This window comes from Schistocerca gregaria, chromosome 9 (assembly GCF_023897955.1).
Source record: "Schistocerca gregaria isolate iqSchGreg1 chromosome 9, iqSchGreg1.2, whole genome shotgun sequence".
In the NCBI taxonomy this organism is placed as follows: Eukaryota; Metazoa; Arthropoda; class Insecta; order Orthoptera; family Acrididae; genus Schistocerca; species Schistocerca gregaria.
This window is the reverse complement of record NC_064928.1, coordinates 171,270,908-171,296,847: the sequence shown is the minus strand read 5'-3', so window position 1 is coordinate 171,296,847 and position 25,940 is coordinate 171,270,908. Positions and strand designations below refer to the sequence as shown.

The following is a 25,940-nucleotide window of genomic DNA, read 5'->3' as shown; positions in this document are numbered from 1 at the left end:
TCAAAGTGAGGGAGAATTACAGGAGCTGCTGAATGGAATGAACAGTGTCATGAGTACAAGATGTAAACCAAAGGAAAACAAAAGTGATGTGGAGCAGTAGAAATGACATTAGTCACAAACAGCGAAACACGAAGTAAATCATGTAGAGGAATTCTGGTAGTTTGGAACCAAAACAACAAGTGAATAGCGAAGCAAGGAGGATATAAGACGTGGAGTAGCTCAGTCAAGGAGGGACTTCCTCGTTAGAAGCAGTCTCTAGTGTCAAAACAACGATTTAATGTGAGAAAGCAATTCCTAAGACCGTACTCCTCCAATACAGCATGCTATGGAAGTGAATTGCGGACTCTGGGATAACCACAAAACAATAGTAGCGAAATATTTGAGGTGTGGTATTAGTGAAGGGTGGTGAAGATTAAGGGTACTGTTAAGATAAGAAACAATAAGATTTTCCGCAGAATCGGCGAGTACAGAAACGCGACGAAAACGCTAGCTAGAAGGGACAGAAAGATAAGTATGCGTTAAGACGTCAATGAATAACTTCCGTGCGGCTAAAGTGATATTTAGAGGGGCAGAATTGTAAAGGGTAACTAGAGATTGCAACAGATCCAACGAACACGGTAAGTGCTACTCTGAGAGAAGTGATTCGCACAGTAGAGGCTATTGTAGCGGACCGTATCAAACCAGTTAGAAGACTAAAGAAATGAAGTGGCATTCTGATAAATAAGCACTGGAGTCATTTGTTGCAAAACGACTGCTTTTGTTGATCCCGAAAGTGGTAGTATTGATTTGATGAATCCGAGTGTGCTACAACCTTACAATAGTATGATCGTAAAATGTAACCTAGAGATCCTGTTTTTAAGCCGGGCGGTGTAGCCGAGTGGTTCTAGGCGCTTCAGTCTGGAACCGTGTGACCGCTACGGTCGCAGGTTCGAATCTTGCCTCGGGCATGGATGTGCGTGATGGCCTTAGGTTAGTTAGGTTTAATTAGTTCTAAGTTCTAGGGGACTGATGACCAAAGATGTTTAAGTCCCATAGTGCTCAGAGCCATTTTTTAACCTGTTTTTATGACTACAATTGGCGGGTGGTAGGCGTTTTCTGTTGGGACCAAATTATCACATGATAGTGGTGGTTGTGGTTGTGGTGGTGGCAGTGGTGGTGGTGGCATTGATGATGGTGTTGATGGTTACCAGGATGATGATGTCGGTGATGGTTTTACTGGTGATTATGTTGATGCTGAAAACAATGATATTGAATGTGTTGTTGGCAGTATTGATGATAAGAGTGATGGTGGTGATAATGTTGATTGCAGTGGTGGTGGCAGAAATGATGGTGCTTAGTTATCATGGTGAAGGTGATGCTATTGCACATGACGTGGATGACGGCACAGGTGGTAATACTGGATGATGGTGATGATAGTGGAGCTGGGGCAGTGATAATGTTGATAGTGGCAATGCTGAAGCTGCTGATGGCAACAGCAGTATTACGATGCTGACGGTGGTGGCGATATGGCAGCGGTACGCACCACAGCAGGTGGACTGCGAGGGGTCGCCGACGCCGCTGCTGCCACCCCCGCCGCCCCCGCCGCCGGCGCCGCCCCCGCTGCCGCCCCCGGAGCGCGCCGTGTCGGAGCCGCCGCCCGGGGCCGAGCTGGAGTCCTCTCGGTCACTGCCCGCCGCCGGGCTGTCCTTGAGCTGCTCGGCCGCCTCCAGCGACTTGCGATGCATCCCTGCACAGCAGGCCGCCGTCTGACTCGTGAGCAACCAGTAGCACTGTCTAGCTGGCTACTGCTACAGCTCTTACAACAGGGCAAGTCACAGGTACGCAGTGCCAAATGCCAAGACAGAGGGAATTCCACGACTAAAACTACAGGAGAGAAGGTACATTGTATCGAAAAATTATTAATGGTCAATGTTTCGAAAGAAGAGAAAAGTGAGGAACGGCTCACGGTCCATTGTGTGCATAGTGAAATAACGAAGAAAAAGATAAACTATAGCCTTCAGTTGTTTGTAGATAAGCAGATAGCAAGAGCTTACTGAAAGTCAGTGATTTGGTTTGGGTTCTAAAGAGAACAGAAATTACAAGTAAGATCTAGCTGCGTAACTAGGTGGTGGACGTCCCATAACAGGAGTAGGATGACCGTGATAAGGGCCAAAGACTTTGTGAAATTCTCTCCAATATCTGGGAACATTAAAGAATGAACCTTGTCGAAGCCATTTGGAGGATGGCTCACTTTTTAACAGTGTACAGTCCTTATCCGATATATTCACATAAAAGTCGACTAAGGCGCTGCGAAGTATGTAGTACGACAGTTTCTTAACTAGAATGAAATTTTCACTCTACAGCGGAGTGTGCGTTTCAGTTTCCTAACTATGAAGATCACAGACAATAACTTTCCCAGACATGTTGGCGTACGTCAAGGAAAGAGGTGCAGTGGCCGTTATTGTTTGTAAAGACAGGAGTTCAATGGCCAACCCGCACAAGCAGATTCAGGCTGTCTGTAGTGTCCCCTAAGTCACTTAACGCAAATGCCAGGTTGATTCTCCTGAATTCCTTCAGTCCCCTTCCCGAATCCAGCCTTTCGTACCAGCTCCAGTTATCTCGTCAACGACAAGACGTTAAGCTCTCCCTTCCTTTTTTACGCCCTTACGTGAAAGGATAAGAGACACCGATAATTGGAAACAGTCAGTTATAGCTGAGAATAAAATTTCGAGTAAACATGTTGACACAAACTCGCTCTTTGTGGTGAAGATCAAACGAGTGACTATCCTATAGTGGTGTGTGATGTGACGCTAGGCACTGGTGATTCAATTATAGCAAAGTTGGACGTCTTACCTAAACCATCTGTTTGCAGTGAGGACAACGATTGGCTTCGTAAGGGGCATACGACCATGGCAACGGAGGATCACTAGGACGCTGCTATCACAAGGCGGCCGTCTGATCAAAATTGTCTGGACACCAATTAGAGGTCACCCATATGGGGTGTGTCAACCTTTCATCTTTATGATGCCTTGAAATAAGCTGGAGACACTTGGAATGCTGTGCCTGAATGGCTGTGGAGAAATGGCAGCCCATTATTCCTCACCGAGCGAGGTGGCGCAGTGGTTAGACACTGGACTCGCATTCGGGAGGACGACGGTTCAATCCCGCGTCCGGCCATCCTGATTTAGGTTTTCCGTGATTTCCCTAAATCGCTCCAGGCAAATGCCGGGATGGTTCCTTTCAAAGGGCACGGCCGACTTCCTTCCCCGTCCTTCTGGTGAGACCGATGACCTCGCTGTCTGGTCTCCTTCCCCCAACAAACCAACCAACCATTATTCCTCAAGAGCCGAAACCACAGAAGAAGTTAGTGATGTTGGCCGTTGGAGTTTGGAGTGAAGTCTACATTCTAACAAATCGCACAGGTGTTCCACTGTGTTCACGTCGTGACTCTGGGCAGGTTAGTCCACTTCTCGAATGTTATTGTCCACAAAACATTTATGACAGAGTGCATTGCATTGTCATTTTGATGAAGTCATCCTGTCCGAACTGTTCTTGTACTGTATGCTGTACTCAGTGTTGTAGAATGTATTTATATTCTTAAGCATTTAGCACATTGTTAAGAGCCATAAGTGGACCTCATCGTAAACACGAAAAGCACCCCCATACTGTAACAGCACCACATACGAACGTCAGTGCTGGTGCTAGACACGATGGCAGGGTAGGTAACGTCCACCAGGCAGGCATTCACCAAGCCCGAAATCTTCTGACGGACTGCCACAGGGTGTAGTGTGATTCACCACTCCGTATCACTCGTTTCCAGTCATCCACTGGCCAGTGGCAGCGCTCGTTACGCCACCACAAGCGTCGCTTAGCATCGACTACGGAAACTGCACGATTTACGGGGAGCTGCTCGACCATTACACCCAAGTTTTTGGTGAACCCTACAAGCAGTCATTGTGCTATGTCGACTGCTGGTCGCTGATTTCATGCTATGTCTTACAACCACTCTTGCAGTGCTCCACTGTCCCTGTCAGTTAGCAGATCAGGTCTGTCTTGTCTTGGTTTATCTGTGGTCCCTCTTTCGAGTTTCCACTTCACTATCACCTCACCGATAGTAGACCTGAGCAAATTCAGATGGGTTGAAATGTCCCTGATGGATCTAGGATGAAAGCTTACACGACTGGATGACATAGCTGCTGGTAAACCTTTTGGGATGTAAGGTTGACGTCCAAGAAACTCATCTGTTCCTGAGGTCTCGTTCAAGACTGCGCTGGACATCTTCAGAGGCGCTCCTCCGCGGAGTCTGCGAGTGGAGGAGCGCATCTGAGGATGTCCAGCGCAGCTCTGGACGAAAAGTGATGGATTTGATGGATTTGTTACTCAGGTGACAACGAATGGCCTGTCCATGTTCGAAGTCAGATCTCTGACTCATTTTGCTGTTACTGCCTCTCTACTGTTTTTATTATACTGATAGATCCGCTTCGCGTGATATATAATATTTAATTCTGCATGTAGCAAAGTTGTCTCTATGCCTTTAATCGGACAGTGTACTGATGTGCAGTATTACCGGAGAAGATGGGCAACTTCAACAACAGAAAAATTGGGAAGATAGGGTGTCGAGCCTTGTGATTGTTGCAATTCTTTGAGTTGCTATCCCCTGTGCGAGCTCGTGAAGGAGGTGTCCAGGAGCGCGGTTTGGAGAGGACCGAAATTAAGGAGGAGGGCAGAGAGGAGGGTCCTTCCTCGGCCTCAGCACTCCACAGTAGGGCCCTCGTGGCCACTTTCTTAACGACCGCCTCCACAATGAGCGCTGGGACGCGACGCCCCCTCTGTGTCATTGTGAAGGCTCTCACGTGAGGACAAGGCGCTACTCGGGCTCTGCTAGTGGTCCGCAAAGCGCCGACGGCGACGTGTAAGCTATCTCTAATGCGGCTGCACGAGAGGGTAAGTGTTTACACTGTCATTTACTAGAATTTGGCTCTTTCGAGGACTACCTCCCCTCTCTCTTTCCATTACTGGAATTGTTCTGAGACCGTACGGTATGCGTTCGAGTGTTTCCGCAGGAAAAGATGTTTTAGAAATCACGGCAAGTACCCGTGTCAACCAACAACGCAGTTTTACTGTGCAATAACGTGTGTGGCAAAGGGAACTTTTTGTATGACTGTACATAAGCGATCCGACAGAGTGAGCGCGATCTGCAACTGCTTGCTAGTGACGCAGTATTGTACGGGGAAGAGTCGTCATTGAGTGTCTGTAGGAAGAAAAGAGGAAGTTTAGCGTTTAACGTCTTGTCGATGGTGGGGTCAGTAGAGACGGAGCGAAAGCTCCGACTGTTTCAAGTATGAGGAAGGAAATCGGCCGCGACCTTACAAAGGAACCATTCCTACTATGGCTGGAGCGACGTATTGCTAATTAGCCTCAGGAAGGCGTCTTGCAATAGTCGCCGAAATTTTATAGTTGACAGTGCGGCCTCAAACACAGAAGAATTTTATTGAGTAGTATTAGAACGAAGTCTATTAGTTGATTCACTTCACTGTTATCTGTCGTATGTAGAGTTTGTTCCCTAGTTTATATTCATACAGTGTACAACTATTTCGGCGTTTTATTTCTTAATTTATTGGCTTTGATGTCACTTCTTGTACACTTTGGTTTTTGTTAAATGTTTACTACCTGTTACTGCCAATATTCTTGTTGTCTTTATACAGAGGCCTGAAGACGGCGCAGTGAAACGCCGAAATTGGTCGCATAAGTAAATTACATTCAAAATATTGACGACGGAATGTGTTTTTAATTTTACATTTTATATTAAAAAGGCGGAGTTCCTAAACTATGTTGTACAAAGATGGACGTGCGGAAACTTGCGTTGCTCTCCTGCCTTCTGAAATTTGTTATTACTGACTGTAACACGACAGTAAAGTACTTGCATAGTCTTACATGACTTGAAGACGTGAAACTGTACAGTTTTTTTTGCAACTGGTTGTGTTAAAAGTTCAATCTCCTGCACACTGGAATTAGACATAAGAAAGCGTGCGATATGCTAAACTTAGGAGACCCCTCATTACTTGGTGAAGAAACAGTGGACTGCTTAATGTCCCGTCGACATTCAAGCCATAAACGACAGAGCGCTTGCAGAGAAGGGCAACGAAGTGGAAGGAAATCGACAGGACCCACCATGGCATTCTCCTGAAGTGAACCGCGGTAGACCTTTGTACTTATGCCGATTGGGGACTTGAATCTCCTGAACGTCAGGAAAAAAAGTATGTACTCTCATGGGAAGAAGATAAGTTACGAGGCGGAATACTTTCAGGCTATGGACCAGCTTCTGTTTAAAGTGCAGCATGCCAAAAACTTTGTTATGACGAGTGCTTTCATCCGAAATTAAAACTATATCCTCTTCCAAATGTCGCCCGTTTTTTCTTTATTCTGTTTTATTTATTCTGTCCATATTCCAACTATTTTCTCTTTTTATACAGATAATTCGTAAAGATCTGTTAAATTTCCTAAGGCAAACAATGTCCGGAAGTAACCTCTTGTAGCAAGATCTTTACGAAGGGCTGGCGATGTGGAAAATGAGGATAGAAATAACTCCAGAAAAAAGATACAGCAGTTTTGACAAATTCATCAATTAAAAGAAAAATTGAAAAATTACCTGAAAATGCAAGTAAAAAATAAATGAAATTTCTGTATATAAAAGCAGATAGAAATAACGAGAATCCAAAAATAATAAAGGAAGTAGAAATAAGAAAGAACAAAAAATCTAATTTACTAACAGTATAGCTAAGGAAATAGATCTAGTGTACGAATGTGAGAAATGGGGGTTATGAATTGTGTACCCTTGGACCAGGTAACTTTTATACTTGTAAGAATTGTGAGACTGCACCCTAAAGCGACTAGGCTACAACAGGTCATTTTATTAAACATTGATTTAAGTTTCATTTTAGTGTCTAAAATGGTCTTAATTATCTAATAGTGCCTTATCGACATTAGTGTTTGGTTTCTCTATTTTTAATACAACATTTTAATAAATAATTTCTTTTTACCAGCGTAAGTAACCTGTCACAGCTAATCCCAATGTCTGGACCAATCAACCTGGATTCGGAGGCAGGTCGGTACAAAAACCTATTCCGACAGAATTGTTTTTCTGACAAACCAAATGTTGCTACAACCTCAAATTTGTGAGAAAATATGGCTAAGGAGACATATAATGTGGCCAAAATAAAACTGGCCTAGTAAATATTTCGTGCACCTTATGTACATGATGAAAGTTAGGGCGCCGGCAGCTGTGGCGGAGCGGTTCTATCGCGCTTTGAGTCCGGAAGCACGCTGCTGCTACGGTCGCAAGTTCGAATCCTGCCTCGGGCATCGATATGTGTGATGTCTATAGGTTGGTTAGGTTTAAGTGGTTCTCAGTCTAGGGGAACTGATGACCTGAGATGTTAAGTGCCATAGTGCTTAGAGCCATTTGAACCATTTTTGTAAGTTATGCTGCTTATCTTAAGGTGAATGAAACTATACACCAAGATGACAACAATCGTGGGATATCGATATGCACATAGCCTACACAGACGACAGTAGTATTACGTAAACAAGGTATAATAGTGTAGTGCATCGGTGGAGCTGTCATTTATACACGCGTGATTCATGTGCAAAAGTTTTCTACGTGATTATGGCTGCCCGACGGGAATTAACAGACTTTGAACGCTAAATGGTAGTTGCAGCTACAGGCATGCGACGTTCCATTTCGGAAATAGTTTGCGAATTCAATATTCCGCGATCCACAGTGCCAAAGAGTGTACCGAGAATACCACATTTCACCTCGGACAACGCAGTGGCCGACGGCCTTCACTTAACGACCGAGAGCAGCAGTATGTGCATAGGGTTGGCAGCACAAACAGACAGGCGACACTGCTTGAAATAACAGCATAAATCAATGTGGGACGTACGGAGGACGTATCCTTTAGGTCAATGCGGCGAAATTTGACGTTAATGGGCTATGGAAGCAGACCACCGACGAGACCGCCTTTGCTAATAGCGCAACATCACCTGCAACACCCCTCCTTGGCTCATGACTTTATAGGTTGGATCCTAGACGACTGGAAAATTGTGGCCTCGTCAGATGACTCCCGATTTCAGTTGCTAAGAAATGATTGTACCGTTCGAGTGTGGCGCAGACCCCACGGAGCCAAAAACCAAAGTTGTCAACAAGGCGCTGTGCAAGCTGGTGTTTGCTCCATAATGGGGCTGTGTTTACACGGAATGGATTGGGTACTCTGGTCCAACCGAACCGATCATTGACTCTAAATGGTTATGTTCGGTTAGTTGGAGACCATTTGCTGCCGCTCATGGACTTCACGTTTATAGATGACAATGCGTCACGTCACCAGGGCACAATTGTTCACGATTGGTTTGAAGAACATTTCGGTCAATTCGAGTGAATGACTCGGCCATCCAGATCGCCCGGCGTGAATCCCATCGAATTTATGGAACATAATCGACAGGGCAGTTCGCGCACAAAACCCTAGACCGGAAAGACTTTCTCTGTTGTGGACGGCTATAGGGGCAGCGTGGCTGCAGGGGACTCCATGACACGTCGAGTTGGTGCACAACGCCGGGAAAAATTAGTCTGACACGATGTTAGATGGTATCCCTTGACATTTGTCATCTGCTTCTACATCTACATTTATACTCCGGAAGCCACCCAACGGTGTGTGGCGGAGGGCACTTAACGTGCCACTGTCATTACCTCCCTTTCCTATTCCACACGCGTATGGCTCGCGGCAAGAAAGCCTGCGTGCGCGCTCGAATCTCTCTAATTTTACACTCGTGATCTCCTGTGGAGGTATATATAGGGGGAAGCAATATATTCGATACCTCATCCAGAAACGCACCATCTCGAAGCCTAGACAGCAAGCCACACCGCGATGCAGAGCGCCTCTCTTGCAGAGTCTGCCACTTGAGTTTGCTAAACACCTCCGTAATGCTATCACGCTTCCCAAATAACCCTGTGACGAAACGTACCGCTCTTCTTTGGATCTTCTCTCTATCTCCTCCGTCAACCCGACCTGGTACGGATCCCACACTGATGAGCAATACTCAAGTATAGGTCGAACGAGTGTTTTGTAAGCCACCTCCTTTGTTGATGGACTACATTTTCTAAGGACTCTCCCAATGAATCTCAACTTGGCACCCGCCTTACCAACAATTAATTTTATATGATCATTCCACTTCAAATCGTTCCACACTCATACACCCAGATATTTTACAGAAGTAACTGCTACCAGTGTTTGTTCAGCTATCATATAATCATACAATAAAGGATCCTTCTTCCTATGTATTCGCAATACATTACATTTGTCTATGTTAAGGGTCAATTGCCACACCCTGCACCAAGTGCCTATCCGCTGCAGATCTTCCCTCATTTCGCTGCAATTTTCTAATGTTGCAACTTCTCTGTATACTACAGCGTCATCCGCGAAATGCCGTATGGAACTTCCGACACTATCTACTAGGTCATGTATATACAGGGTGTTACAAAAAGGTACGGCCAAACTTTCAGGAAACATTCCTCACACACAAATTAAAAAAAAATGTTATGTGCACATGTGTCCGGAAACGCTTACTTTCCATGTTAGACCTCATTTTATTACTTCTCTTCAAATGACATTAATCATGGAAACACACAGCAAACAACGCGCCAGCGTGATTTCACTTTGTTACAGGAAATGTTCAAAATATCCTTCGTTAGCGAGGATACATGCATCCACCCTCCGTCGCATGGAATCCCTGATGCGCTGATGCAGCCCTGGAGAATGGCGTATTGTATCACAGCCGTCCACAATACGAGCCCGAAGAGTCTCTACATTTGGTACCGGGGTTGCGTAGACAAGAGCTTTCAAATACCCCCATAAATGAAAGTCAAGAGGGTTGAGGTCAGGAGAGCGTGGAGGCCATGGAATTGGTCCGCCTCTATCAATCCATCGGTCACCGAATCTGTTGTTGAGAAGCGTACGAACACTTCGACTGAAATGTGGAGGAGCTCCATCGTGCATGAAGCACATGTTGTGTCGTACTTGTAAAGGCACATGTTCTAGCAGCACAGGTAGAGTATCCCGTATGAAATCATGATAACGTGTTCCATTGAGCGTAGGTGGAAGAACGAAACTAAAATGAGCTCTAACATGGAAATTAAGCGTTTCCGGACACATGTCCACATAACATCTTGTGTGTGAGGAATGGTTCCTGAAAGTTTGGCCGTAACTTTTTGTAACACCCTGTATATAGTGAAAAGCAGTGGTCCCGTAACACTGCCATGTGGCACGCCAGAGGTCAGTGTATGTTGCCGATCTTGTATTAGAAATTAGGCTGACAGAAAAGGGGGGCTTGAAATACGGCCTCTTCAAAAATTTTAAAACTGAACTGTTAGAGCACGGCCGTGCTGCGTGATCGTTAGAAAGTGCATAGACAAAGGCTATTTCGGGAAACAAACTCTGGCAGTTTTCACGCAGACAGCTAGAGTGGGACAGCGCGTTGGGGAGGCTTACCTAGCAGCCAGGGCGCGACGCACTCGTTGCTCTCCTTGGCGCTCTTCAGGATGGTCTCCGGCAGCGGCAGAGAGTGGCGCACCATGGCGCCGTACAGGCCGTACTCCGCCATGATGGTGCTGCGCCCCCAGCACTTCTCCGTCTTGCGCCACTTGGCGCGCCGGTTCTGGAACCACACCTGCGGCAGCAACACAACAGTCCTTAGTCCGCAGAACAACGAGAGAGAAGCCTTGGGGCTGCACCAAAGTACACATAGCCAAAAGACGCTCCGTGAAGGAATTATCCGAATGGGACGGAAATCGATAGATGTGTAATTATACAAACAAACAATTACAATTTCAGAAAGACTGGATGAGCCATTCAAGAGAAAGACTCCTCAAATTGAGCAAGTTAATAACTGTTGGTCAATCTCTGATCCTTACACAAGCAGCTTTTCGGCTTGTCATTGACTGATAGACTTGTTGGATGTGCTCCTGAGAAATACACTACTGGCCATTAAAATTGCTACACCACCAAGATGACGTGCTACAGACGCTTTTCAGGGCATTCGCACAACGTTGGCGCCGGTGGCGACATCTACAACGTGCTGACATGAGCAGTTTCCAACCGATTTCTCATACACAAGCAGCTGTTGATCGGCGTTGCCTGGTGAAACGTTGTTGTGATACCTCGTGCAAGAAGGAGAAATGCATACCATCACGTTTCCGAATTTGATAAAGGTCGGATTGTAGCCTATCGCGATTGCGGTTTATCGTATCGCGACATTGCTGCTCGCGTTGGTCGAGATCTAATGACTGTTAGCAGAATATGGAATCGGTGGGCTCAGGAGGGTAATACGGAACGCCGTGCTGGATCCCAAAGGCCTCGTATCACTAGCAGTCGAGATGACAGGCATCGTATCCGCACGGCTGTAACGGATCGTGCAGCCACGTCTCGATCCCTGAGTCAACAGATGAGGACGTTCGCAAGACGACAACCATCTGCACGAACAGTTCGACGACGTTTGCAGCAGCATGGACTATCAGCTCGGAGACCTTGGCTGCGGTTACCCTTGACGCTGCATCGCACACAGGAGCGGCTGCGATGGTGTACTCAACGACGAACCTGGGTGCACGAATGGCAAAACGTCATTTTTTCGGATGAATCCAGTTTCTGTTTACAGCATCATTATGGTCGCATCCGTGTTTGGCGACATCGCGGTGAACGCGCATTGGAAGCGTGTATTCGTCATCGCCATACTGGCGTACCACCCGGCGTGATGATATGGGGTGCCATTGGTTACACGTCTCGGTCACCTCTTGTTTGCACTGACGGCACTTTGAACAGTGGACGTTACATTTCAGATGTGTTACGACCCTTCATTCGATCCCCGTGAAACTCTACATTTCAGTAAGATAATGTACGACCGCATGTTGCAGGTCCTGTACGGGCCTTTCTGAATACAGCAAATGTTAGACTGCTGCCCTGACCAGCACATTCTTCAGATCTCTCATAAATTGAAAACGTCTGGTCAATGGTGGCCGAGCAACTGGCTCGTCACAATAAGCCAGTCACTACTCTTGATGAACTGTGGTATCGTGTTGAAGCTGCATGGGCAGCTGTACCTGTACACCCCATCCAAGCTCTGTTTGACTCAATACCCAGGCGTATCAAGGCCGTTATTACGGCCAGAGGTGGTTGTTCTGGGTACGGATTTCTCAGCATCTATGCACCCAATGTGTCATGTAATCACATGTCAGTTCTAGTATAATATATTTGTCCAATGAATACCCGTTTATTATCTGCATTTCTTGTTGGTGTAGAAAATTTAATGTCCAGTAGTGTATCATGCCAAATTCTGTCCAATTAGGTGCGTTAGACGGTTAAAATCTCGAGATGGTTGGAGCACCTCGTCCATAATGCTTCAGACGTTCTCAATATTTTACAGATGAAGACGAGGTCCTGTAGCTCTGAAAAGTTCACCAGAGTGTTATGAGAAACACTTTAAAGTGAAGATAATCATTCAGCGATCTTTTCTCACACTCCAGCTCTGTTAGTATCCTCTGAAAATGTAGTGAGTTCTTAGTTCACTTGCTCATTAAGCTCGTCATAACGTACAGTTTCAAAATATCAGAAACAAAGGAAAAAACTGACATTCTGTAGCAAAATTATTGTTATATCAAGAGTATGGTTAGGCGCTGTTATCAGTAACAAATATGGCATGGGTGAGACGTAATATTAGGTACGATGACAGTAAATACACTGATAACACGCCACCGATTTAGCACATTATTTAGTTCCACAATGCTACGACGAATTGTGGTCAGTGAGCTGTGTCCGTAATCCTGTTGCAGCTTTTCTCACTGGGGGAGGGTTGCGTTTTGTTACCCCAGAAAAATAAATAACTGAGTAAAACTCGAGAGGGAGGTGGCGAGGCCATTGTATTCGGCGCCCCCTGGCGAGACGCCGGCAAGTGGCGGAGCCGGTGAGGCGTGTGGCCGCAGACACGTGACACGTGGCGCTCGCTCGTTAGGTTGGTACGCGTGCCGGGGGCATCCCCCCATTGTGCAGCCGCTGTAACGAGCCGGGCGCCGGCCGCCGACGTTATTCTTACGGAACACGGTGGCGTCGCTACAGCTATTGTTCCGTTGTGGCCACCACGCCCACCTGCGAACCCAATTCGGTGTTTGTTCGGACACCGTAGCGATGATATTCCCAATTAGCTTCGTATCTAACTGAGTCGTCATTTAATTACAGTGCCCCTGCCGTTTTCAGCAATAGGCGGTAATGACATCACCTTGTAGAGCCCAAAACCAAATGCCTGCAATGCCGTAGCTAGTTTGTTGCTTCACAATGTAGGTACCACTTCCAACCCGAAGGAAACCCTTATTAAGTCCCAAGTGACAGTAGGAAGGTTGAGGTCATTTCAGGCAGCCGCATTGAAATAGACAGCAAGTGCTGTGTTTGACCTACGTTGTAGCAGCTACGTTGATGTAATATTTAGTATACTCCAGGAGTTCTAAGCCCTAGATGGTCTCGACAAGCTGAAAACGTAGGTGTTGTTTTTCTTGCTCGTCTCGCCAGAAACAGCCTATGATAAGTAGCGGTGACTCCAGCCGTTTTTCCGGAAGACTTTTCGGAGGCGGATTTGTTCTAGAGGCAGATTTTCAGCGTCTGAGACGATTTTAGCACGGTGGACGAAGCTGTTCAGAATGTCACGTTTTGCTTCGGATTATGGTGGCTGACAGCGTGTAGCTATCGATATGTTTGTGTAGGTTTCCTGTAGACACCGTGGTTGATGTACCCATTGGGTTTGCGGCGAACGAGGACGTCAAGGAAGGGCAAGGCATCATCTCTCTCTCCTTCCATCGTAAACCTAATGTGGTCGTGAATGCCGTTCAACAATCCTTGCAAACATACCATTGTTTAAAATTTCATTCTGAGCTACTGAAATAGCAGAGCGAGAACTTTAATCTTTGTTGATATATGCGTCTGAACTTTACCGTAATGTGGTGGTCTTTATTACCTAGATGGCACGTGTTTCGCCTCGATATTTTGTTAATGTTTTAGTTACGCAAAATTTTCAGTAGTTTGGTGTGATCCCCCTTGGTTCGGAGCGCCACAAAAAAGACTTACAAGGGAACCTCCCAATCGCACCCCCCCCCCCCCCCCCCCCCCGAGATTTAGTCATAAGTTGGCACAGTGGATAGGCCTTGAAAAACTGAACACACATCAATCGAGAAAACAGTAAGAAGTTGTGTGGAACTATGAAAAAAATAAGCAAAATATATAAATTGAGTAGTCCATGGGCGACGTAGGCGACATCAAGGACAGTGGGAACTCAGGAGCGCCGCGGCCCCGTGGTTAGCTTAAGCAGCTGCGGAACGAGATGTCCTTGGTTCAAGTCTTCCCTCGAGTGAAAAGTTTAATTTTTTATTTCCAGTCTATTATCCGTCCGTGATCGTGTGTCAATTATCAAAGTTCAGGCACTCACACATAATCAACTTTCAAAATTCCAGGACATGTTCCGATTTGCTTCGACATATTCAGGATTTGACGGTCTACACACGGAAACATTTCAAAACGTAAAAAAACATATGTTTTGATTGTGCGACTGTGAAACTGTTGCAGTCATTTGTTGCAGTTTATGTGACAAACTCTTATGTTTTCATCACTTTTTTGGGAGTGATTATCACATCCACACGAAAACCTAAATCGGCCAAGGTAGAAGAATCTCTTTACCCATTCGCCAAGTGTACAAGTTAGGTGGGTCGACAACATATTTCTGTCATGTGACGCGCATGCCGTCACCAGTGTCGTATAGAATATATCAGACGTGTTTGCTTGTGGAGGAATCGGTTGACCTATGACCTTGCGATCAAATGTTTTCGGTTCCCATTGGAGAGGCACGTCCTTTCGTCTACTAATCGCACGGTTTTGCGGTGCGGTCGCAAAACGCAGACACTAAACATGTTGTAGTGAACAGAGACTTCAATGAACGAACGGACAGATCATAACTTTGCAAAAATAAAGAATGTAAACTTTTCATTCGAGGGAAGACTTGAACCTAGTACCTCTCGTTCCGCAGCTGCTCACGCTAACCACGTGACCACGGCGCTTTTTAAGCCTACTCTGTCCTCGATGTTGCTTATCTTGCACATCGACTACTTAGTTTGTATATTTTGCTTATTTTTTTCATAGTTCCACACAACTTCTTCCTGTTTTCTCGATCGATCTGTGTTCAGTTTTTCAAGGCCTATCCACAGTGCCAACTCATAACTAAATCTGAGGGGGGTGCGATGGGGAGGTTCCCTTGTTAGTAGCCACACTAGTTTGTAGTAGGTTCGCTCGACGGTACTTGTCAAGGGAGTTACATGGTCTGCACAGGTGTTCTATAGGTGCGGGCGAGCCGCGCCGCAACTACTGCCTAAAAGCCTCACCAATAACAGAGGCGGCCGGCGATCGCCCCTTGTCATGTCTCTGTCCCTCCCTAACTGACCCCCCCATCTATTTTCTCTCTTTCTCTCTCTCTCTCTCTCTCTCTCTCTCTCTGTCCGCCCATAGGCCCATCGGCGTGGCGCCGGCACGTGCGTCTTCCTTCCGGATGGATCGGGTAACGAGCCCGCCGCGTGGCCAAACAAAACGCGACAAAAACTTTTACATACGAAAAACGCCGTCCGGCTCGCTGGGCAGAGCGGGGTCACCGCCTGTTAGCTTCACACGTTAACACACTGCCCCTCGCGAACAGGGCGGGGTGACAATGCACGGGCGCACTTTGGGAGCCAGTTCCTTGCACCGATGCAAGTAAAAAATCAAAACTGAACATACTTGTCTGTATAAATAGGAAATACAAATACTAACATAGTGGACGATATCCTAAAAAAGAAAAGTGCAAGAACTACCACGCTCAACACCTCATGCACTGAAATTAACCCAAAAAAACATTTTTCTATTCCTTTCATAGGACCCATTTCCTATCAGATTCGGCGCATGCTTCGCAACGAATACAACTGCAATATTGCCTTCTCTACTAATGATAATCTAAACAGAAATTTCATTATTTCATTCATAATTTGAAATCCATTCGCTCCCCTACATAAAGTTCTGGCGTTTATAAGATCATCTGCGATACCTGCTCCTCCTATTTATTTATTTATTCGTGTCAGAAGCATTTACAATATATAAAATAATGTACAATAGTTACATGTTGTTTGTAGATACATTTACAAGATAATTATTTACACTTTTGCCGCCCAGAAGTTAGCGACCTCTATTGCATTTGGCGTTGCATGTAGCAGGTCTTCTGTTGTGCATGTTGCTGGACATTGGGTACACTGGAGCAGGTGGAAGGTCGTCTGCGTTGCTGCACACTGCCCATTTGGTCAGATTGCTCTTACATTTCGTGACACCCGAGCGTAGTCTGTTGAGGGATCTCCGTGTACTCCAACTCTCTGTGTAGCCGGGTGGTAGTCTTTCGCTTGGTGTAATCCATCCCACAGTACTGGTAAGCCTTGCACGCCATAGTTCGATTCGGCGTTGCTGTGGTGCCCCAACTAGGGCCTCGGTAGATCTGAGGAAGCTCTTTCTGGATTTTAGTCGTGGGTTTGCTGGCTGATAGCCATATAGGGGGTGAGCTGCAGAAGTTTCTGATTTTTGCTTCTCCTATTATATAGGGGAAACCGGACGTGCTTTCACCGTCATATATAAAGAACATCTTTCGAGAAAGAACGGCACCAGTCCCCTAAATTAATCCTTTGCCGATCATCTCTTAATTACTGGACACGTGCCTAAAGCCATAGGAGATAACAATATTCTGCATACCGAGAAGAAGGGGCGTAGGTTAGATGTCTTAGAAAAATTGGAGATTTTCAAACATCTCACTTGTCACTCTCATTCTCAACGAACAGCTGCAGCTGCGAAATAAAAACTTTTTTTGACTGTATAAAGTCATTGCTTGATCTTTGATTCAGATTTCCTCATGCAGTTTACCGAAATGTTGTTTTCCTGTCGCATCTTTGCTGTTTTCTTGTATGTCATAACTAATGTTTTTACGTTACAAAATGTGTCTCTATTTAAAGCACATAAATATGTAAATTCACCCTGTTATTATTAATGCTTACGTTATGCCTGAATCAGCTGCATCACAGTTTCATGTGTCTAATTTTGAATGGACAGTAGCCTAGTTGTTTCTGCGGCTACTAGATGGCGCTCGTAGCAACACCATGTTTACTTGCCCACACTTTCTAACGTGGGCACCTCAGTCTGGTTGCAACCCCTGTCCACAGTACGAGCAGCCCTTAGCGAATACTTTCCTCCTGTAGAGCATTTGCCCATGAAAGACAATGGTCCGAACTTCGAGTCCCGGTCCGGCACTCAGTTTCAATCCACCAGAAAGTATCAAAGCTGCGCACACACCCAGCAGACCGAAAACTCACTAAACGGCTAACCCGATTCGTGACACCCCGCTTCGCTTGCCGGCTGCCTATCTATCGACTTGGGTCAATACTTTATATAATTATTCACCGAACTTAAAATTTTAAAATTCTGTCGTAATCTACTCATTAAGAGGTAAATTCTTACAGCGGAAAAATTCTCCTGTCGGAGCACAATAAAGTCGAATATCCAGATTGAGATTTTCACTCTGCACCGGAGTGAGCGCTGAAATGAAACTTCGTGGCAGATTAAAACTGTGCGCTGGACCGAGACTCGAACTCGGGACATTTGCCCTTTCGTGGGCAAGTACTCTACCAACTGAGCTACCCGAGCACGACTCACGCCTTGTACTCACAGCTTTACTTACGCCAGTACCTCGTCTCCTACTTTCCAAACTTCACAGAAGCTCTCCTGCGAACCCTGCAGAACTAGCACTCCTGGAAGAAAGGATATTGCGGAAACATTCCCCAGGCTGTGGCTAAGCCATGTCTCCGCTGTATCCTTTCTTCCAGGAGTCAAATGCGTGAAGTGTATAGCTCGAGTAGGTCCTAACAAATACTGCTAATGACGTATGTCATGTAACGCCCACTGTCGACGGAAAGCGTCGATTTCTTTCTCGTTACAAGCAAAATGATTTTTAAACCGGATTATTAAGTGGTCTGTGATAGGTAGGTCAGAAATTCGTCTAGCGCCATTTTCGTTTTGTCGATACAGTCACATTTCGGTTTATTGGGAGAAATTTAAGGAAGTGTACCTCATGTATAATGGAGACCACGTATAGTACACCACTGCACTGTGGCCCATTCTTGACCACTCGTCGAGAATTTGGGATCCCCATTAGGCTGGGTTAAAGGAAGGCGCAGAAGAAGAGGCCTGCTGCTACACTACTGGCCATTAAAATTGCTACACCACAAAGACGACGTGCTACAGACGCGAAATTTAACAGACATGGAGAATATATGCAAATGATTAGCTTTTCAGAGCATTCACACAAGGTTGGCGCCGGTGACGACACCGATTTCTCATACACAAACAGCAGTTGACCGGCGTTTCTTGGTGAAACATTGTTGTGATGCCTCGTGTAACGAGGGGAAATGCGTACCATCACGTTTTCGACTTTGAAAAGGTCGCATTGTAGCCTATCGTGATTGCAGTTTATCGTATCGCGACACTGTTGCTCGCGTTGGTCGAGATCCAATGACTGTTAGCAGAATATGGAATCTGTGGGTTGAGGGAGGGTAATACGGAACGCCGTGCTGATGGCCAACGGCCTCGTATCACTAGCAGTCGAGATGACAGGTATCTTATCCGCATGGCTGTAACGGATCGTGCAGCCACGTCTCGATCCCTGAGTTAACAGATGGGGACGTTTGCAAGACAACAACCTTCTGCACGAACAGTTAGACGACGTCTTTAGCAGCATGGACTATCAGCACGGAGGCCGTGGCTGCGGTTACACCTAACGCTGCATCACAGAGAGGAGTGCCTGCTATGGTGTACTCAACGACGAACCTGGGTGCACGAATGCCAAAACGTCATTTTTTCGGATGTACCCAGTTTCTGTTTACGGCATCATGATGGTCGCATCCGTGTTTGGCGACATCGCGGCGAACGCACATTGGAAGCGTGTATTCGCCATCGCCATACTGGCGTACCACCCGGCGTGATGGTATGGGGTGCCATTGGTTACACGTCTCGGTCACCTCTTGTTCGCATCGACGGCACTTTGAACAGTGAACGTTACATTTCAGATGTGTTACGACCCGTGGATCTACCCTTCATTCGATCCCTGCGAAACCCTACATTTCAGCAGGATAATGCACGACCGCATGTTGCAGGTCCTGTACGGGCATTTCTGGGTACAGAAGGTGTTCGACTGCTGCCCTGGCCAGCACATTCTCCAGATCTCTCACCAATTGAAAACGTCTGGTCAATGGTGGCCGAGCAACTGGCTCCTCACAATACTCTTGATGATCTGTAGTATCGTGTTGAAGCTGTGAAAATGTAATCACATGTTAGTTCTAGTATAATATATTTGTCCAATGAATGCCCGTTTATCATCTGCATTTCTTCTTGTAGTAATTTTAATGGCCAGTAGTGTAGATTTGTTCGATCTAGAGAGAGAGAGAGGGAAAGAGAGAGAGACATTAACTACAGCACGCTTCATTGCGCCCGCGCGCCCGTGGCGGCGGTAAACAGGAGGCTGCCCGCCGTGGCCGCACCTCGCCGCCTGTTGCTGAGTCAGTGAGAGCCACGTGTCGCCGCGCCGGCCACGTGTCTGCTGCTAATGAGCCGCCACAGTATCCCAGAGACCACAAAAAGCCCGCAGGGGGCACCAGGCGCCTGCTGACCATCTCCTGTCGCGCACTCCGGGTGGCCTATCACGCAGGCGAAGCTGCACAAAGACACGGCTGCCTTGTCGGTATTCAAAAACAGTTTGTGCCCACAATTACAGTCACTGCAAGTAACATATTACGTGATATTCAGTGAGGAGAATAACGTGGCAGGAGGAATTGTTGCGCAAGCTACCCACCAATTTAACTAGACAAGGACTTTACAAAGAGAACTACACTACTTTCCATTAAAATTGCTACACCAAGAAGAAATGCAGATGCGAAACGGGTATTCGTCGGACAAATATATTATACTGGAACTAAAATGGAGCCTTGTGGAACATCATGACTTAGTCCACATGGTTCTGAAAGGTGTACCTGGAGTTCACTTCCTTCCATGTACTTAATTTCAGTTACCTGAGAGCGATATTTCAAATATGATTTAATCGACTGATTTGGCACACCTCTTACACCATACCATTCAACGTTTCTCAGGAGTATAGAATGATCAAACACATCAAAAGCTTTTGTTAGGTCCAAGAATAAACCTGAGATATTTCTGTGGTTGTCCACTGCATTTAAGACATGGTTTATAAGACTGAAAGTGTCTGTTCCAATTGATCGCTGTGGTGTGAAGCCATGTTGATATCCAGAAATAATATTATTCTTGTCGAAGACCGTAATTAGTTTTGAAAGGAATAATTTTTCAATAAGTTTCGAAAACCCTGACAATAGGGACACAGGCCTATACTTACCCATACATTGAAAGCCTCCCCTTGGAAACATTTTATAAATCATTGTGCTGATAAACCCCTTACTTCATTTTCAAACAGCTGAACAAAACTGAACGTGCACAGACATTTCTCTCTTTACTTATTCAGATCATCACTAAACTGACACACAATATTTTTAGCGCAACGCAGTCTGCTTTCAATAATCCTTACAAAAGAATGGCCCTGACTCACTCACGTCACAAAAATCTTCGTTACTCGAACTACTGCAATACAGCGAGCGCCAATACTGCCAGCTAAATAAAAGATTCTAACTACTGAAGGCACCAAATACTGACAGGCATAGTTAGCAAATGAAATATTTTGCTGGAGAACAAACAATGTATTTACCTTAATGGCGTTCGAAAGTCATTATATATACACTCCTGGAAATGGAAAAAAGAACACATTGACACCGGTGTGTCAGACCCACCATACTTGCTCCGGACACTGCGAGAGGGCTGTACAAGCAATGATCACACGCACGGCACAGCGGACACACCAGGAACCGCGGTGTTGGCCGTCGAATGGCGCTAGCTGCGCAGAATTTGTGCACCGCCGCCTTCAGTGTCAGCCAGTTTGCCGTGGCATACGGAGCTCCATCGCAGTCTTTAACACTGGTAGCATGCCGCGACAGTGTGGACGTGAACCGTATGTGCAGTAGACGGACTTTGAGCGAGGGCGTATAGTGGGCATGCGGGAGGCCGGGTGGACGTACCGCCGAATTGCTCAACACGTGGGGCGTGAGATCTCCACAGTACATCGATGTTGTCGCCAGTGGTCGGCGGAAGGTGCACGTGCCCGTCGACCTGGGACCGGACCGCAGCGACGCACGGAAGCACGCCAAGACCGTAGGATCCTACGCAGTGCCGTAGGGGACCGCACCGCCACTTCCCAGCAAATTAGGGACACTGTTGCTCCTGGGGTATCGGCGAGGACCATTCGCAACCGTCTCCATGAAGCTGGGCTACGGTTCCGCACACCGTTAGGCCGTCTTCCGCTCACGCCCCAACATCGTGCAGCCCGCCTCCAGTGGTGTCGCGACAGGCGTGAATGGAGGGACGAATGGAGACGTGTCGTCTTCAGCGATGAGAGTCGCTTCTGCCTTGGTGCCAATGATGGTCGTATGCGTGTTTGGCGCCGTGCAGGTGAGCGCCACAATCAGGACTGCATACGACCGAGGCACACAGGGCCAACACCCGGCATCATGGTGTGGGGAGCGATCTCCTACACTGGCCGTACACCTCTTGTGATCGTTGAGGGGACACTGAATAGTGCACGGTACATCCAAACCGTCATCGAACCCATCGTTCTACCATTCCTAGACCGGCAAGGGAACTTGCTGTTCCAACAGGACAATGCACGTCCGCATGTATCCCGTGCCACCCAACGTGCTCTAGATGGTGTAAGTCAACTACCCTGGCCAGCAAGATCTCCGGATCTGTTCCCCATTGAGCATGTTTGGGACTGGATGAAGCGTCGTCTCACGCGGTCTGCACGTCCAGCACGAACGCTGGTCCAACTGAGGCGCCAGGTGGAAATGGCATGGCAAGCCGTTCCACAGGACTACATCCAGCATCTCTACGATCGTCTCCATGGGAGAATAGCAGCTTGCATTGCTGCGGAAGGTGGATATACACTGTACTAGCGCCGACATTGTGCATGCTCTGTTGCCTGTGTCTATGTGCCTGTGGTTCTGTCAGTGTGATCATGTGATGTATCTGACCCCAGGAGTGTGTCAATAAAGTTTCCCCTTCCTGGGACAATGAATTCACGGTGTTCTTATTTCAATTTCCAGGAGTGTTTTTACCTTAATGGCGTTCGAAAGTCATTATATATATATATATATATATATATATATATATATATATATATATATATATATACTGACATCTCTCTCCCCACGTCCACCACTGCTAGCGGCTCACCTACAACTGCGCACACAGCACAGTCAGTGATTTTCATACAGAGCACTACGTGGCGTTGCCAACATAGAAACCTAAGCAGCCTACTTACAATTGTTACTCAGGTGACACGCAATGACTGGCCCATTATGCTGTTACCGATTCCCGATTCTCTGCTGGCAACACAATATTCGCCGGCACCTTTTATAGTGGCAGACCCGCCTCTCTCGATGTCCGACGGCCAGTTCCGCATTACACAGAAGTGTCGGCACACTTTTGATCAGATAGTGTGTTTCGATCTTAAAACAGCGCTGCCCATCCATCCCAGAAGCGACTGTCTCGACGTGTCGCGTTCGCCTGTGAGAGCACCAGCTGCCGTACGGACAGGCACGCAGATATGCAGCGAGGAGGCAGCGGCCATAAATCAGGGATAGGAAACTCATTACGCGCGGCGGCCGGGAAGGCGCGTGTAGATCGCATTAGGCGCTTTGTGTCTGTGAATTAATCCGGACAGTTACTGGCGCGGCCCGCCGTTAAGGGGTTGCGTCGGCGTCATTACGGGCCGGCCGGCGGCGAGCGTGCATGCACGGGCACGCACCGCTGCGTGCCTCGCCCGTTGCTCACTCCCTGCTGCCTGCCGCTACCGCCGCCGCCGTCGGCCCGGGTGTTGCCCAGTAAGCCACTCACAAGTACTACCGCCACACCACGCCACCCTGCCGGCCGAGCGGTTCTCGGCGCTTCAGTCTGGAACCGCGTGACCGCTACGGTCGCAAGTGCGAATCCTGCCTCGGGCATGGATGTGTCCTTAGGTTTTTTAGGTTTAAGTAGTTGTAAGTTCTAGGCGCCTGACAACCTCAGATGTTAAGTCTCATAGTGCTCAGAGCCATTTAACCATGCCGCCCTGTTTCCAAGAGCAAACCAGACAGCATGCATATAGTCCTTGCACGGTCGCCAAATTTTAGCGTGGTTTACACGACATTTTCGTGCAGCATCGCAGAAATGTGCCACGTTACGGGACGACAACTGTCACTCGTTAGCGTCTGCTTTTCGTCAATTTACACCACTCCGCCCCCCCTCCCCCTCCAGTGTGACAGTTTGTCACTTTATACGAGCTTCTCCCATACACATAATTTGCCACAAATTGCCCTCCCTACTTATAACGTCCCACATATTGATAGTAAACTATACTAATAATAAATCTGTGAAACTGTTGTGTGTGTCTGAACATGCTTCCCCAAAACTACTAGACAAATTTTCGTGGGGTTTCGCAGTTAACTTAAGCATACCTTGGCACACCATACAAGTATATGGTTCATCGGAATCAGATCGCAAGAAAAGAAAAAGATATTGGGATTTAAAGTGTGTGTGTGTTTCTGTGTTTCCACGCTCTGGTCTTCAAAACTGATAGACAAATTTGATGGGATTTTCACAGCAGGGCTTGGGGCACCGTGACGGCTTTATTTCATGAAAATCGGATCATGCAAACAAACATATCGCAACTGAAAGTTCTATCCATGCTAACATTATTTATGTGAAAATAACTGTGTCTGTTACGTTTTCACGACTAATCCACTGAAATCCGATATGCAGATAGCTTCATCCGTTATGAAGAACGCAGGCTACTTTGCAAAGTGTGTAGTACAGAATACTAAATGATCTGAATAATATTAGAAAATTACAGATTAACTATTCAGCCTTTGAAAAAGCAATTTACTGCTTGACTTTCGATCTTTATCATATTTGTTAAAAATGCTCATATTGGTTTTATTGCTTGATATATGCTGCGTGCTACCATTAAAAATAATGAATATAGTGCTTATACACTCTCCAGTGTGTTTAATCCAAACTTCCACGGTATTTACTGCTCAACGCGCATGTTGTTTGATGTACAGTTACTTCAGTATCATGTGATGCTTCGCATACCGAGACATTGTGCGTTGGGATAACTAAGGAGTGGAAAAGGTGGGGCAGAACACGTAGACACTTGAGGGCAGCTGATGTTATTGCACAGACAGTCGCGTACTTGCGATCACTCATCAGAAAAAACAGTCGCGGGTAACAGCTAGCGAACAATAAAAAGGTCTGATCGAGAATTTAGGAGAAAGATGAAGGTAGATCGTGAGCAAAGAAAGTGGTTAACTCAGGAAGTGACACAACCATGCCTTCTAGACAAATGTAAAATACATAACAGACGCCTTTTGTAGCAGGAACTTTGCTTTCTACTACCAGACTGCTTGTATGACATACAAGGTTGAGCAACCGGATCTTCTGTTACTTTATAAAAGAGAAAACCAAGGAGGTGCCTTTCACCGAGGCAGCGAAAGACCTGCAGAAACTGGAATTAACATTGGAGAATATAAATAAACACGTTCCAGTCAAGAAAAAACTCCAAGAACATTCGGGTTTCCACGACATGTCAAAACTAAAAACTGGGAAAACGTGAACTGAAGCGAGGAAGGAAATGCCCAAGGAACAAATGTGAGAATACTGGCCTAAATTAAGGCGCAGACGTAAGGAAAACGAAAAGTGCAGTCAAAATAGCGTGATCCAGAGATGGCCAATACAGAAAGAAAAACGATAAAATTTATGAAATGATTTAATAGTTGTCTAATAATGTGTATATGTTAGTGCTTAGTGACGGTAGATGGACAAAACCTGTACTAGAGTGAAGTCGCAGAGAAAGACGAGGAGTATAAGGTACACCACCCGACCGCTGGGATACAGAACTGAAGGGCGAAGGTTTCAACTACCAGACGACAACACCAAATACCGACTGAAACTCTATTTTTCTCTTAACGTTGAAGAGACTAAAAATTGTGAAGTTAGGATTAGCTGAACAGTAATAATGCGTAGTCTAGCTCACACGAAGTTACAATTCAGAAAAAATTGTCATTTGAAAATCCTTCGTCCGAAAATTTGACAAGTTACTTTGTCACGCAGGTGATTCAAAAACTGTAATAGCAACAAATTCTCACTACTTTGTTGCAATTTAAAAATCGAAATGTGCTGTCACCTTTGTCAGTACTTCACTTAGCACAACACCTGTGAACAGAGATGCCTGACTCTGGGAACGCGTAAACCGGGGGATTATTGTTTGTTTGTTCTTTTTGTTTCGTGTCGGTAAAGTCGGCCTTTCCTTTATTTTGTTATCTAGCGGAGGCAAGGCTATTTCCGTTTCTGTCTCGCCTTTTACAACGTCATGTGGTTGGCCAGTTCTACCTGTGGAGCCAGAAAACGTGTCCGATCTGTGGTCCGCAGGTGGTACGGTGGGGCTGTAATCACCTCCCATCCACTTGAACTCGTTTAGATTGGCGATTCACTCCATTCGTGTTTTCTGCTTTTGCGATCGATTACGTCCACACCTACACGATTAGTCCACAAGTGCCTGGCAGCTGGTACATCGAATACCTTCAGGCTAATCCTCTGCCGACTCTCGAACAGCGCGTTGGACAACCGAACACTTAAATATTTCCGTGTGACATCTATCTGATTTCTCTTATT

General features: G+C 46.3%; 1 protein-coding gene across 1 annotated transcript in view; it reads right to left on the bottom strand.

Moving 5' to 3' along the window:
• The window catches only part of LOC126291476 (homeobox protein unc-4-like), a 592,581-nt gene that overhangs the window by 12,418 nt on the left and 554,223 nt on the right, over nt 1–25,940 (bottom strand). Inside the window, exons 7-8 of the mRNA XM_049984986.1 lie at nt 10,521–10,698; nt 1,523–1,726 (exon numbers count right to left, since the gene is read on the bottom strand). Of these exons, the coding sequence (XP_049840943.1) occupies nt 1,523–1,726; nt 10,521–10,698 (382 nt within the window). The remainder of the gene's footprint in view (nt 1–1,522; nt 1,727–10,520; nt 10,699–25,940) is intronic.